At 46.8% G+C, this 16,129-nt stretch overlaps 1 protein-coding gene across 1 annotated transcript in view; it reads left to right on the forward strand.

The window, feature by feature from the left end:
- Positions 1-12,260: 12,260 nt before the first annotated feature.
- The window catches only part of LOC124776691 (pH-sensitive chloride channel 2-like), an 85,262-nt gene continuing 81,393 nt past the window's right edge, over positions 12,261-16,129 (forward strand). The window contains exon 1 of the mRNA XM_047251794.1: positions 12,261-12,675. Coding sequence (XP_047107750.1) covers positions 12,278-12,675 — 398 coding nt within the window. The 5' untranslated portion in view covers positions 12,261-12,277. The remainder of the gene's footprint in view (positions 12,676-16,129) is intronic.

Below are 16,129 nucleotides of genomic sequence, written 5' to 3' on the forward strand. Positions count from 1 at the left end.
GGGGACAGCGCGATAATGCCGACTGACTGAACGCCAGTATGGCGGCCATCTCGCCAGCGCATACCTCTCTCGCCTGTTAATAATTGTTCTGGCAACCGGAACCACTGCTTCTCCTTTGAATAATTTCTCAACTGCTCCCAGAAGGGCATGAGTGCCCTTCCAGTCCTTCCACCTTGGCATATTCCTTGGTAATACTGACAATCGAAACATTGTTGTCGGTGTCTGACTCACAGGCATCGATCGTTTAGTAACCTATGTGAAACTTCGTTACCTTCCAACCGTGAATATAAAATTGATGAAAACGGCCAGCACGGACTGCAATACGAAATGCAGTGCTTGCAAACTGAAATGCAGCAAAGGTTGCCAGTCAGATTCCAAGACAGCTCGCAATATAAGACAGAGATTCAAGCGCCAAATTACGAGAAAGATTTTATTAGGTACGAACGAGTACATTAGGAGTGCTTATTTGTGTTTGTGTGTATTTTACACATTATTCCGCTAAAGTACGTACTTGTCTTCAGCTAATATGCAGCGTTGCAACACTTTTTGTGGAAGACGGCGCCTACAAACGTTTAACGAGTTAAGTCGCACACGATTTAAAGAATTTTACCTCGCCCGATGTTCGATCATTTCCGAGTGCCGGCTGTCTGTAATGGAGGTAATGCTGCTTCGGTCAATATCAAGTCAGACATTTCAATGTCATTCTGCCATCCTACAATTAACAGACTCTCATCACTGTTGTATAGGCTCCGAATATTAATTTAACTGTACCAGTCCAATCGACTATGAAACCAATAAACTAACGGATCAACAGTAACTCATTTGATGACCTACAAGGCCTTTTCATGTTCGTGAAACTGTTAATATGGATTCTCAATAGGTAGTTCACTGAAAACCAAGATACCACATACTTAACGAACCCCACTTGAAGAAACTTCGACCGTTTTCTTATGTGCAGTTAAGCTGAAACCTCACATGACTTCGTTCTCGAATTTGGAAAGCAGTCATTCTGATCGGTGCAGCAGAACATTGTAGCACGTTTTGTAACACTATTACAAAGTAGTTAGCAGCTGTAGATAACGCAAATGTTGGCATTATCATTCACCGAGGAGCAGTTCAGTTTTCGGATTTTATGGCTTGATAAAAACTTCATCAATCGTCAGGATGGTTTAGACCAGGGGTGTCCAATCTTTTGGCTTACCTGTCCCATACTGGAAGAAGACAAGTATTTCTGGGCCGCACATAACACACGAGTAGTAGAGAGAATAGGATCATGTGAAGGGAGTTTCAGATTGAAAACATTCAGCTTATCATAATTTTAGATAAACGGAATATTATGCATTTTTTTACCGATGCTTTGATAGATGCTCACTTCTGCGGCCGCGTTGATACTTCTTTTGGCAGCGAGCGTCCTGCGGGCCGCGGTTTGAAAGTCGCTTGTTTAGACGATACAACATATTTTCATATTGGAAGTGGTATGCCTTTGCCTTGCTTTAACACACTATCGGAAAGAAATTAGTGCAGCTGGAAAGACGACGTCTATTTTGGTACGATGACGGCACGTGCTATCTAGGGGATAGTAGATACACTGACAATGGTTTCAACATCGTCGCCAATAATTAACGTAGTGCATAGCTTCCAGAGCACCGTCTGTGACTGCATGTTAGTAGGGGAGTGGTCACAACCAGAAGGCTAGATGTGGTGCAAAGTAAGCAGGCAACCAAGCCACGGAGACGCACTCGTGCTTCCTGCAGCCAACTGACAGAATCTGAAATGGGTCAAATTGTGGCCTTCCGAGTGGTGGGATGGTCCTTCCGGAGAGTTGCAATACAAGTTGGACGTGCTGCCATGGCTGTGCAACGATGCTGCTACCAGTGGTCACGCGAACATTCTCGCGCCCGTAGACAAGATTCTGGACATCCACGTAGCACAGACGCCAGCCAGGATCGTCCTAATTATAAGGGCAGCAGTGGCAGATCGTACAGCTAGCACAGATATGAGGGCTTGCGTGTTGCAACATATTCCTAGATTCATCATTTAACATTATTTCTAGAAACTTTCGAAGTCGTTTTCTCGAGAAAATTTGCGTCTGCCAGTCCAGTTCTTTCAACATCTTCGTGTCACTCTTCCTTGGGTGAAACAAACCTGTGATCATTCCTGTTGTCCTTCTTTGTATCCGGTCAGTATCCTCTGTTACTCGTGTTTGGTACGGGCTCCGCACACTTACGCAGTAATCTAGGATGGGTGGCGCAAGTGTTGTTATCGAGAAACAGAAAGTTTAAAGAAAAAAATCCGAATCAGAGGCAACTTGGATTTTTGGCTGGTAGCTGTACAGATTGAAGTCGTGCAAATGGACAGAAAAAAATTCTGGATAAGAGCGGGCCTCTGTGGTCAACAGCCAGGTGGCAACAAAATGACCCGAATGGAATGTACTAGTGTACGAATAACAAGCTGAGCCCGGCCGGCAGCAGGAGCTGTATACAACGACGGCACGTGGGCCAGATGACAGATTGAGAGCCAGTTCCGGATAATGCGACACTGCGCATGCTCGCGGCACGCCGCTCAACGCCCAAATGCACTTGTGCCGTGTCGCCACGTGACGTCACATCCGGTCACCAGGACAGCCGCGGCTCGTTACGAGAGAGCCCGAATGGACCACTAATCGCACTACAAAACAGTGCAGGCCAGAAGGACGCGTCTGCATTAGGGACCCAAGGATCCCCAGGTTTTTCTGTTCTTGTCGCGTCACAGAGCATTCGCACTGTCTCGGAAGCACGCGTAACAGCTGTCACAATAAATAAATAAATAAATAAATAAAACAAAATAAAAAATAAATGACACAGAAAATTGAGTAGCAAACACTAATGAGGATGGCTAGTTTGGATTGAGAGGACACTTCCTAATTGTTACTGCAGCACTTACTCTTTCTCTCTGTCGTGAATATGTCACGTTCAGGAACCCTGTCTGCATTACGAATGCTTTCACACATTTTGATAATTCACCATCTTCCCTCCTTCCCCCTATTTATTTCTTGTATGTATACTCATGTTAATTATCACCTTAGCGAGCATAGTATCCTTGATGCTTATCACGGGACTGAGCGACATCGTCACGTATGCAGTTAGGATGTGGGACTAAGCACGCTGATTTAAAATTTCTACAAGTTCCTTGTAATCCTGAGAAGGAATTTCTTCTTTAATATCGAGGTCAACTATTTCAGTAATCTCCCTCACTTGTCCTGTTACAATACAAAAAAGGTAAACTTTAACAAACAATGAAAGTTAGATGTGAAGGACCACATGACAGGAAGCAATCTCCTATAACTCACAAACATGCAACAATACATTCAAATTCTTAAATGAGATTTTCACTCTGCAGAGGAGTGTGCGCTGATATGAAACCTCCTGGCAGATTAAAACTGTGTGCCGGACCGAGACTCGAACTCGGGACCATTGCCTTTCGCGGGCAAATGCTCTACCAACTGAGCTACCCAAGCACGACTCACGCCCCCTCCTCACAGCTTTACTTCTGCCAGTACCTCGTCTCCTACCTTCCAAACTTTACTCCTCATTCTGGAAACATCCCCCAGGCTGTGGCTCCGCATATCCTTTCTTCCAGGAGTGCTAGTTCTGCAAGGTTCGCAGGAGAGCTTCTGTAAAGTTTGGAAGGTAGGAGACGAGGTACTGGCAGAAGTAAAACTGTGAGGACGGGGCGTGAGTCCTGCTTGGGTAGCTCAGTTGGTAGAGCACTTGCCCGCGAAAGGCAATCGTCCCGAGTTCGAGTCTCGGCCCGGATACAGTTTTAATCTGCCAGGAAGTTTGATTCATATTCTGATAAAAAAGTACTATTTTATATTCCTTCTTTTTCCTCCAATTTCGCTGTAATCTTTCTCTGTGTTTCTCCTCTCCATAGGCCACTGTGAGGCACTTTTATTTTGCCTCTTACCTTGAAATGCGTTGATTTTTAATACCCCCTTCCTTCGTATAGTAGTTCTAACAAAACCAGTCTCAGTCGTGTAAGTCTGTGAAATGCTTTTACACGGTAGTTTTATCTTTGCACATGATACCCTGCATTCTGGACATTTTTCAACATAGTCCTACAGGATGCGGGCTTGACAGTTGCTTATCCATGAGCAATAACAGAGGAATGTGCCCTCATTTGTTTATTGAATACTGTACGTCGTTCGTAATACAAAAGCTTTTGCAGCACAAGAGATATGTTCCACAGTAGTGAAGATGAACAAGTCCTCATTGCTCTTACGATATGCATTTTAGAGTGCTTGTTTACCGAACTTTATTTCTTATTTTGGTTCGTACTAACACCTCTCAAAATATGGAGTAATTTTTTAAGCACCCCGTTTTTATAATCACTAGGCTGTGTACAATCATGAGTTAAATATCAAAATCTTTTCGCGCTGTTTTAAGCAGTGGATATTGACACTGTTGATGGAGAACTGTGCGTCGAACTCGGGACGTTCTCCGTCGTGCCTTTCAAGAGTAGTAAGTTATGTGTCTGTCTGCTCTCACAAACACTGCATCACACATCCACTAGTCACTGCCAGTTGCGCAGAACCGTTTCATGTGAGTCATGACTACTCAGATCTGAAGAAGGAAATGCGCCGATTTGCGTAGGTGACATAAAATCTTTCCAGTGGGACCTTTGTATTGCTTTAAACTTCTTACATACTCTTCACACGACAAAGGCATATTAACCTCACTTAGCCTATAAGATAATTGTGATTTTCTCTTAAGGATTCGAAAGGGGAAGGTAACCTTTGGAGCTGGTCAAGCTAGAACACAATAGTTCTGGTGTGATAAGAGGCTGAGCACAGTAGCAGAACATTTATTTGTTCACTTAGTTTATGCAAACATTCACAGTTACACGGAAAATTCATACGTTCTTTTATTTAAAACATTAAAACCAATATTCTTTAAAACATGAAAATCATGCAAATTTTTAGAATGTTGACTGAAGTTCTAAACATCGCAAATTTCCCTTTTCTTAAAACATTAGAAGCAATAACCTTCTAACAAAAACTGAACACCATTGAAAATATTTAAAGATAATTACTGAAATTCTTACCTACCCCACATTTCCTTCTCCCTAAACATTCTAACAAAAACCATTAAAAAATTACCATCATCCAAGAGATTTAGAATAATCACTGAAGTTCCAGATTGTCCAAGTTTCCTTTACTTTAAACGTTAAAACCAACAACTTTAAAACTTTAAAATGATCCAGTTTTTTTTTTTTCTAAACCAAATAAGCTTAAGTTCAGAAACTGTTTCAAGTTAGTGCGCCGTAACTGGCCGTAGGGATACAGACATGTGAACGACATAACTCCAGTTGAACCAATCCGGCTGTCATAAAACCAACGTTACTGGAAAACCAATAACAAATTTAATCACAATTCACAGAACCATAGCATGCGCTAATGCAGCCACACACAAATCAATCTTTCATCAGTGTCATACACATCGATCGGTACATGGCTCACTTTGCTACAGTCCCAGGCTAAGAGCAAACTCTGTGAACGACAAATTATCACTCTCAGTCTCAACCAACTGTACGTTCACCCTGTCTCTTGAACATGAGGCAATTTGGAACAACACAGTTAAACTTTGATGGGACTGATTGACAACTTTGTAGTCACAGACATTAATTAACCACCTTACATGCAAGTAACGGCGAGTGGAATCTGAGCACATGTATGCACAATCACGAGGTGACCTGAAGGTGACATCACTTCTCTAGAATATCATGCACATAGTTCATCATGATTTGCACACTCCGGAAAGTCTAGAACACAAAGGCGTCCGAGTAGTCACACATACATGGAAATTTGCAGAACACTGCCAGAGTACAATTTCGTGACATTACAGTCAATGATAAGCCCCACCCGCTCTTCGGCGCAACATCCAATGTGATGTATCCCAGAAGAAATAGGGAAAATGCTCCCGAGAATTTGATAAGCGAAAACAGCTCAAGTTACAGGATGATCCTGCACGGACGAATTGCTGTTCCAGCCAAGGCGAATGACTCAGTGCAAATTTCAAACTGAAAGCCGACGCTCACCAAAATTACTAGTAGTACGAGCCACTAATTCCGCCATCCGCCGACTACACAGCAACCTCCGGACCGCTGACCCATCACTCACACGACACCGCGCCGTGGCACTTGCCGCGCTTCCAGTCCACAGCTAGCACGCGCCCGACTCTCGCTACACGGCTTACTTCGCCCTCTGCCGTCCAGACCACCAGTACCTGAAGGTCTCGTCTCGTCTCGAAAAAACACGGACTGCCTAAATCCGGTGGTGGAGGAGGCTAAGCAGCAGTGCTGTTGTTCCTCCTTTATCTGCGCTGTTGGTACGTGTGGCCTCTCGGTGGAATTGGCTTCTGGCTACTTCGCTATGTTTAGATTAGCGAAGTAGTTGATGGCAGGAAGATCTTCTGGGGCAGGCTGACGCCTGCCGGTGCGCCACTCTTCCTTCACCCACTTCTCTGTGGCCTGGTAGATGTGCTCCCAGTCCGAGGGGGTGAAGATGGGGCGGCTATTCAGCAATTGCAGCTCTTTCCTCATCATTGTCTCGCGCAACATGACACGCGTGTGGCGCAGGTCGCAGGGTTGATGAGGGATGGGTGGCTTCGCATGTGCTGGCGTGAAGGGGTACGGGTTGTCCCCGTGAGGGTATGTCCCGTCCTTCAGCGACGCCACTATCTTCTTCAAGAAGGGCACACTCCGCTCGTCAGGGAGCGGGAGGGGTAGCCCCTCGTCGGTTTCCACTTCCTCAGCTTGCGAAGAAGCGGTCGCCATCTCGTCCCCAAAAAAATGGTTCAAATGTCTCTGAGCACTATGGGATACTGTGGTCATCAGTCCCCTAGAACTTAGAACTACTTAAACCTAACTAACCTAAGGACATCACACACACCCATGCCCGAGGCAGGATTCGAACCTGCCACCGTAGCGGTCACGCGGTTCCAGACTGAAGCGCCTAGAACCGCTCGGCCACATCGGCCGGCCTCTCGTCCCCAGATGTTTCGTCCGCGTCTGTCTCCAGAGGAGAAGACAGCGCAGGCATCCCGACATCGATATCCATGCGCGACGCCGCCTGCATTGCTGCAGGGGGCGAGTCGGTGGACGTCTGGGTGGCGGCGTCTACCCCCAATGGCCGCCTCACAGGGGCGGCGGGAGCGGGGACAGGCGGCGCCTTCTTGAGAGCCCGCAGCTCCTCACGCAGCTGTTGAAGCTGTCGGTGAACAGCCACGAGTTCTTCTTTCATTGTGGCCCTTTCGGCCGCAAAGGCTGCTTGGAAGTCGGCCAACGCTTGGTCAGTGGCGGCTTCAACGCGGTACGTCACGCGCCCCTCGCCGTAGCGGAGGGGCGGGGCGGCCGACATGGCGGCAGGCACCCCAGGACGTGGTGTGGTGTGTCGCCCGCGCGGGCTTAAAACCGCTATCCACGCGTGGCATCTCTGACCACAGATAAATTTTTGTTTACCTAAAGGCGCACTGATACCTGAAATCGATCCAGTCGCATGTATGTATCGCAGAAGTACAAACCGAAAATCACACGTCGGTATCAACAATGATAATCAGAAAGGAAACAGCAAATCTCTCAACGAGTTCGCTCTCATCTCTTTAAAAAGTGCGTTAGGATTTTCTCAACTTACGAAGGACGGACAATTAATTTCACTGCTCTTTTCTACATGTCACTTGAATGGCGGCTGGCTGCATTTCCGTCGCGGTAGATTCCCCAGTTAGAGTGCTCACTAAACAACATGTAATGTGCGCTTCAGAAATGATCATACACGACTGGTTACAGATATTTTAACTCCTCTCTTTCCGAGATTTCCAGCTTCTAATGCTACCTTCTTGTTGTTGTGCGCTTCAGTCTGATGAGTTGTTTGAAGCACTGCCACCCCTCCTTCCATTACCAAACTAAAGATTCTGTATGCTTCTTTCTACTACTAAATGCAAGGTCACAACTGTGCCTCTGCTATTTTATCATTCCTAAGAGAAAAGTAGTAATTACTTTGTACGTCTTCAGTTCCTTTTTATAAATCATTTCTTACCTCCACATAGCTGTCATAGCCGTATTGACGTCTTTGTGGCCATATGTTTTTTTTTAAATTTACATTGTTATTTACAATAATAAATACGTTACAAAGAGGAAATCAAGATGTGATTTTTTAGACTATGGTAGGCGTTGCAATAACAGGTAGCTGTGCGATTTTAATGATTGATTAGCAGCTTCTGGTAAATTTAGATGAGAAGATAGACTGTGTGGCAACAAAAGTCACGTGGGTACCAGGAGTTTGATGTGATTCTTGTGGAATGATGGTAAAATGGATTGCGATGTGGGTGTTCAACGAATTCGAAATAGGATATGAAACTGTTGGTGACGGAACTTTCATTTACGAGAGGAAATCACTGCAGGTCGTAGACGGGGTAGATTTCTGGAAAGAATTCTGGATCGTAAAACGGCAGTTATTTACAGGGAAGCTAGCTGCACTGGCCAGAGGTGTGACCGGCCACAGAGAGCATGCGGATTGTTGCCGCGCACTCTGTAGTTAGTGTAAACACGTGCTTCAGAAAGTTGGTTGGTTGGTTGGTTGATTTTGGGGGAGGAAACCAAACAACGAGGTCGTCAGTCCCATCATATTAGGGAAAGATGGGGGAGGAAGTCGGCCATGCTCTTTCAAAGTAATCATCCCGGCATTTGTCTGAAGCGATTTAGGGAAAGCACGGAGAACTGAAATCAGGGTGAGTGTTAGAACCCTCGTCCTCCCGAATGCGAGTACAACGTGCTATCTTCAGAAAGTAAGGTACTCATGTCGTCCCATGCTAAGACCATTCTGCAGCAGCAGTGACTCATCGTCAGAAGAAAGCACATTTCTCTCTAGCAGAAACAGTTCTGCTGCAGCACGGATAACGGGTGCAACGCAGTGTGCGACGGAAATGGTGCGGCAACTGGAAACGTGATACAAGGTTGAATTAAGCAGGACAGTATGATTCTTGTGGAGAAAGCGTCTAAACTACACACAATTCATCACGAAATCCTGGTGGTACATGGAATAAATGCAATGTCGCTTATAACCGTAGTGAAATGGTGCAAACAATGTGACCAGAGCCCCACAGACGTAAATGATTTTCATCGTAAACTCCAGATCTGCACCGTGCGGTTTTCATCTTCTCGGCAAGTTGAAAGACTGCCTGGAGGAAAAGAGATTTTCCAACGACGAGGTCGTTCACACAGCGGTTCTCGAATGGCTCTGTGGCCAAGGAGCGGACTTCTGTTGTCTAGGGACTGAAAAAAATGTTCAAATGTGTGTGAAATCTTATGGGACTTAACTGCTAAGGTCATCAGTCCCTAAGCTTACACACTAATTAATCTAAATTATCCTAAGACAAACACACGCACCCATGCCCGAGGGAGGACTCGAACCTCCGCCGGGACCTGTCTAGGGACTGAACTATTACTAGAATGTTCCGACCGTTGCATGGACAGACTTGAAGGAGATGAAAAATACGAGTAGTGTCATGTATCTGTGTCACTTTGAAGTGTAGTGCAGCATTCGATAAAATATAAATCAGGACTTCAATCGCATATAGGCATTGAAATACACTCCTGGAAATTGAAATAAGAACACCGTGAATTCATTGTCCCAGGAAGGGGAAACTTTATTGACACATTCCTGGGGTCAGATACATCACATGATCACACTGACAGAACCACAGGCACATAGACACAGGCAACAGAGCATGCACAATGTCGGCACTAGTACAGTGTATATCCACCTTTCGCAGCAATGCAGGCTGCTATTCTCCCATGGAGACGATCGTAGAGATGCTGGATGTAGTCCTGTGGAACGGCTTGCCATGCCATTTCCACCTGGCGCCTCAGTTGGACCAGCGTTCGTGCTGGACGTGCAGACCGCGCGAGACGACGCTTCATCCAGTCCCAAACATGCTCAATGGGGGACAGATCCGGAGATCTTGCTGGCCAGGGTAGTTGACTTACACCTTCTAGAGCACGTTGGGTGGCACGGGATACATGCGGACGTGCATTGCCTGTTGGAACAGCAAGTTCCCTTGCCGGTCTAGGAATGGTAGAACGATGGGTTCGATGACGGTTTGGATGTACCGTGCACTATTCAGTGTCCCCTCGACGATCACCAGTGGTGTACGGCCAGTGTAGGAGATCACTCCCCACACCATGATGCCGGGTGTTGGCCCTGTGTGCCTCGGTCGTATGCAGTCCTGATTGTGGCGCTCACCTGCACGGCGCCAAACACGCATACGACCATTATTGGCACCAAGGCAGAAGCGACTCTCATCGCTGAAGACGACACGTCTCCATTCGTCCCTCCATTCACGCCTGTCGCGACACCACTGGAGGCGGGCTGCACGATGTTGGGGCGTGAGCGGAAGACGGCCTAACGGTGTGCGGGACCGTAGCCCAGCTTCATGGAGACGGTTGCGAATGGTCCTCGCCGATACCCCAGGAGCAACAGTGTCCCTAATTTGCTGGGAAGTGGCGGTGCGGTCCCCTACGGCACTGCGTAGGATCCTACGGTCTTGGGGTGCATCCGTGCGTCGCTGCGGTCCGGTCCCAGGTCGACGGGCACGTGCACCTTCCGCCGACCACTGGCGACAACATCGATGTACTGTGGAGACCTCACGCCCCACGTGTTGAGCAATTCGGCGGTACGTCCACTCGGCCTCCCGCATGCCCACTATACGCCCTCGCTCAAAGTCCGTCAACTGCACATACGGTTCACGTCCACGCTGTCGCGGCATGCTACCAGTGTTAAAGACTGCGATGGAGCTCCGTATGCCACGGCAAACTGGCTGACACTGACGGCGGCGGTGCACAAATGCTGCGCAGCTAGCGCCATTCGACGGCCAACACCGCGGTTCCTGGTGTGTCCACTGTGCCGTGCGTGTGATCATTGCTTGTACAGCCCTCTCGCAGTGTCCGGAGCAAGTATGGTGGGTCTGACACACCGGTGTCAATGTGTTCTTTTTTCCATTTCCAGGAGTGTAAATTAATGGTGAAGGTAGAAAAGTTATGGCTCCAGGACTCAAACGAGGATGCTCCTCTTCTCTATAGCGTTGTCTTAACTGTTTCGGCCATCCGGACACGCCTACTGTCCGCCCCAAATTCTGAGCATGTCACGCGAAAGCTCCACAGCTCACAGCATTTGTTAACTCCCATATGGGTTCAGAAGATACGGCGCACTCGCACTGGAATTATCTAGAACTGTCCTTGCTCATATGTTCTGTCGGTCATGTCCGACACAACAGACACTGCACGTCTATACAGAAGTTACTTTGTCTGCCACAGTTAAGTGTACCTTACTGTTTGAAGTCCACTCGTACATGATGATGAACCTACTCATTTAAAAGCGTGTACACTATAGTTTTGCTTCATTGACGCATTGAAAATGTGAGATTAATAAGGGTGGATGGGGAAAAGTTTGGAGTAAGGGCTAAAAAAAAAAAGGGGGAGAGGTAAGCAGAAGGGGAGCGTGCAAAGTAGAAGTTTGTCGTTTGGCACTAGTTACCGTAAATGGTTAGAGTTTTTTCTTTTTATTCGTCTGTTTATTATTTTGGTTAGGAATTAACAGCAGTGGCCGGCCGCGATGGTCTCGCGGTTCTAGGCGCGCAGTCCGGAACTGCGTGACCGCTACGGTCGCAGGTTCGAATCCTGCCTCGGGCATGGATGTGTGTGGTGTCCTTAGGTTAGTTAGGTTTAAGTAGTTCTAAGTTCTAGGGGACTGATGACCACAGCTGTTAAGTCCCATAGTGCTCAGAGCCATTTGAACCATTTTTTTGAACAGCAGTGAGACGTCAGACTGAACGTACGCTAGTTATGGCACTGTCCCGCTATTTTGTTTTCTGCGACTTTCCCAGACTCTGAAACGAACGGTCCCGTAAAACTAGCAAAAAACAGTCTCGGTCCACTGTCGCTGATCAGGATTATGACCGGTTTCAGTGTCTAGTAGTTGGCTGTCTTTAGATAACGCACCATCAGACTGGTGATGATGACGCTGTTACACGCATCATCATCGTCATCCGGATGGTGCGTTATCTGAAGATCGCCTGCTACTAGATGGCGAAACCAAACATAATTCTGATCGATGACTGTGGGATCGAGACTGTTTTTTGCTACTTTTACTTTACTGGCAGATCGCTGTTCCCAATAACGTTATCCAAAATTATGAACGGCGCGGTGTTGCAGGTTGTTGGCGTTGCTGCTGCTGGCGGCGGCAACGATGGCGAGCCCAGCGCAGCTGCTGGAAGCCGTCACTGAGGCGGCCGCCGCGCGGCCAGACACGACCGCCTCCCCTGACCAAGTCAGGCCCACGGCAGCGGCCGCCACCACCAACCAGTCGACCCACCGACCGACCATCTCGCCCGCTCCGACTAACCCACCTACGGCAGCTGAGACGCCCAGACGCCAGTCGGCTCCAGTGGTCCAGGAGGGTGGGCCTGGTTCTCACAACGCGATACCTACGCCAGGGCGCGACCGCGTCGAAACATCGAGCTCGGCCTCAACGATCAACACGACGACGTCCTACGTGATGTGGACGCCTCCCATACAGCTACAGGCTGTAAATACGACTTCAGTAGCCTTACCATCGCAAGCGCCTCCAGCCGAATCCAAAGACACGTAAGTTATTCATTACAAAGATAAAACTCTTTCCCCCGCTCTATGAACCCTCGTCGACGTGGAAGACTTCACATTGGGGTAGTGGCCGATATTGAACATGAATAAAATATATTAATGTGACAGTGACGGCTAACTACCACTACTGCTGAATCAAAAGCGATATTGTAAATAACTTGTATTTATTGTAAATTATCTCACGATAGAAATTAGATCATATTGAACAAATCTTGAATGAAAACAAATTAAACAAATTGCACACTGTTCTTAGATATACTACACTGGTAAGATTGGCTCTCAGCTCTTAATGTTAAGTTGATGCAAAGATAGATTTAATTATGCCCCTGGATAAGCGAATGGTAAATGCGATCTGACTGCGTTCCTATAAGTTCTTTTGTGTCTGAAATAATACGTACTTCGTACACCACCACCAAGAAACAAACCAAACAACATGCAAAAAGACAAATAACCAATAACGAATCGTAAGCAAAACTGCACAGATGCTCAGTGGATGGCAAGAACACGATCCAACAACTATTTCTGAACTTTACTGCCGTTGCTGCAAGTTTTACAATACCGTCTACCAGCGTGCTGGCTCCGTCGATACTACTGGGACAACGACTGCAGCTGTGAAGTCGCTGAATTAAGATAAGTCTCTCAAATATCTTGAGCGGAATAAACAACTCAGAAACTGCAAATACCACAAGCACTACATTTCCTCTAAATGGTATGCAACGCTTTCAAGACTGGCTCAACAACCTTTAAGGTGCAGCCCAGAGTGTCTTGTACTAACGTGCAATACCAGTATGATAGCTCTGTGCACTGGTTGACTACGTTCAGTGGTGACTGCCAGCCTATAAGGCGGAAGCAACTGCAATTATACTAGTAGTCAATGCAATGCTTACCATGGACGCTGATGTCCTACTGTTGCTGCAGACTCTGGATCATACACAGCACAGTATTCAGAATCTAAGTCCCTATCTCAGAGCTACCGAACTTTGCGACTGTCCGCTTTCACGGTACAAGAGGCCCTCCTGCCTCGCTCTGCCCGATGCTCTTGCGACAATCTTGCCGCCAAACTCTAATCATCCAATCCCGACGCTGCAAAGGCCTCCCACATCTCCCTCGCAGAGTGATACAATTTCTCTACCTATCCAAATATTTCTCTATTCAAACAGCGGGCGTTGACCCTCAGCGTTTCCTGCACTTTCTTATGAACTGCCCAATGAGAGCTCAGCCCACTTGCCACTAAAACAGCGCGCGACCGGGCGGCGCCAGCGCGTACGTTGGACGCTCTCTGTCTGCTCGAAATTTCCCCTCTCTCTCTCACCTGGCACCCGGCGGCGTTCTTTTTGATGCTTGCCGGTCAGTGGCCCCATCCTCTGGGACCCCCGGCCCCTGCACAATGCTCTTCCGGCGCTCGCCAGCCTTCGCCTCCCCGGCTGTGCCCGACCACTCCTCGCCTCCACTGGCAAATTTACTTTGCTTACACCTACAGCATGCAACTACAAAGTATCATTACCAAAGCCTGTATTGTTTCAGACATGTGTTTAATTATCACCTGTTTCTCCTTCTAATCCACCTAATAAGACTAATTAACCATTATGTGTGTTTATGTACATCAAACATGCAGAATAATCTGCGAAATGAATGACACAAATGAAAGCCACCTTCCAAACGTGAATATTAGCAAGTAAGTAATGTAGATGGAATGATACTCTGACCTTTGCAAAACATTTGCAAAAACAATACACGTAAATGAAATTAATTTCAAATTACAGCTAAGACACACGTCAATACACAAATGACTAACATTGCAGAATTGAGGGTCGCTAGAACAAAGAAATGTGCCCTCGAACAGCATTGCAGAGGATCTCCAGCTGTTTACAATAACACCTAGCATCGTAGGAAATGGAGGATCCTGTCTGAAACCATGACTTAGGTGCTTTAATCAAATGAAACTATATGGGTCCAGAGACTTTCCGAAATATCATACATCTATTATGCATATAATGGAGGATTCTGCCTGAAACCCAGGCTTAGGTGCTTTAATCAAATAAAACTATATGGGTCCAGAGATCTTTCGAAGTCTCATACATCTATTATGCATATATGCCGGGACTCATTTGGGTATCTTTTCACTGGCGTACTGATTTCCTACGGACGCCGGGCTAACCTTAGCGTCCACAGTGTGTCTCGGGCAAGGCAACTAGAGTGATGTCACAAGTTCGTTGCGGGGCTGTATTTCTCGTGGACCCCGGAGCGGAACCGAGTAACGCCAGATGGTACGAGGGGCAGGAACCACATTTGAAGCTGTCAGTCCCGCCTCCCTACAAGCGTCAAGCATCCCTCTTTGCTTCCGCTCTATGCCCAAGGCCGGCCGCCATGCCTCACAACCTATATACCACTCGTTACTCCTGATATCGTTGCTGTTTATTCTAATCTCGGCCGCCTCCTGTACAATGAATTTCCAGTAAGATGGTGCATGAACAAAGGTTCTCGTATTTTCAAATTGTATATTATTCAGTTTTTTAGAAAATGTTCAGCTTCAGCCGACTTCTCAAGCTCCCTTTGTTTAATGTGTCACATGAGTTCAGCACAACCCTCAGCGACAGTGCGAATAGTTCTCATAGACGCTGCCGCGTTCGCTTTGTCTCATGCGTCATCTAGTAGCAAGGTTAACGTGCAACAACAAAAATTGTCACACGCAGAGTTTACACAGGAGCCAATGGACACACATAAAGTGTTATGTATGAGGCGGAACTATGGGCCTCTTGGGAAAAGGGTGACCTGGCTGAGTCACGCAATTTGACTCTTAGTCTGATCACGAGGTGTAGCCATTAGCCGCGCGGGATTAGCTGCGCGGAATCCCCCCTCTCCCCCCCAAAAAAGAAAAAGCGGTTTAAGGCGCTGCAGTCATGGACTGTGCGGCTAGTCCCGGCGGAGGTTCGAGTCCTCCCTCGGGCATGGATGTGTGTGTTTGTCCTTAGGGTAATTTACGTTATGTAGTGTGTAATCTTGGGGACTGATGAGCTTAGCAGTTCAGTCCCATAAGATTTCACACACATTTGAACATTTTTGGGCATTAATTGCACGCGTTGATCACGTAGGTTGGCGTGAGGATCAACGAACTATACTTGACGGGATGTATCTGCAACATCTTAGGTGATTAGAAAGTTAGTAGACAGGAATACAATTAAATACTTAGCCTTAATTCAGCTTCAGCGGTGAACTTTGATCTTGACTTTGTACAATAATATTTACAAGTGCAGTTATAGACTGAACTGCGAATACTTCTTTACAATTCTGATTGTTTCACACATATAGATCAATTGTCAATACATAAACTGTATGTGGCGCCTGGCTATGTCGTAGCTACTGACTTAGCTGAAGGTTATGCTAACTAGCGTCTCTGCAAATGAGATCTCTGAAGCTATAACCAGTGAACCATTCCTGT

This window comes from Schistocerca piceifrons, chromosome 2 (genome assembly GCF_021461385.2).
Source record: "Schistocerca piceifrons isolate TAMUIC-IGC-003096 chromosome 2, iqSchPice1.1, whole genome shotgun sequence".
NCBI classification, from domain to species: Eukaryota; Metazoa; Arthropoda; class Insecta; order Orthoptera; family Acrididae; genus Schistocerca; species Schistocerca piceifrons.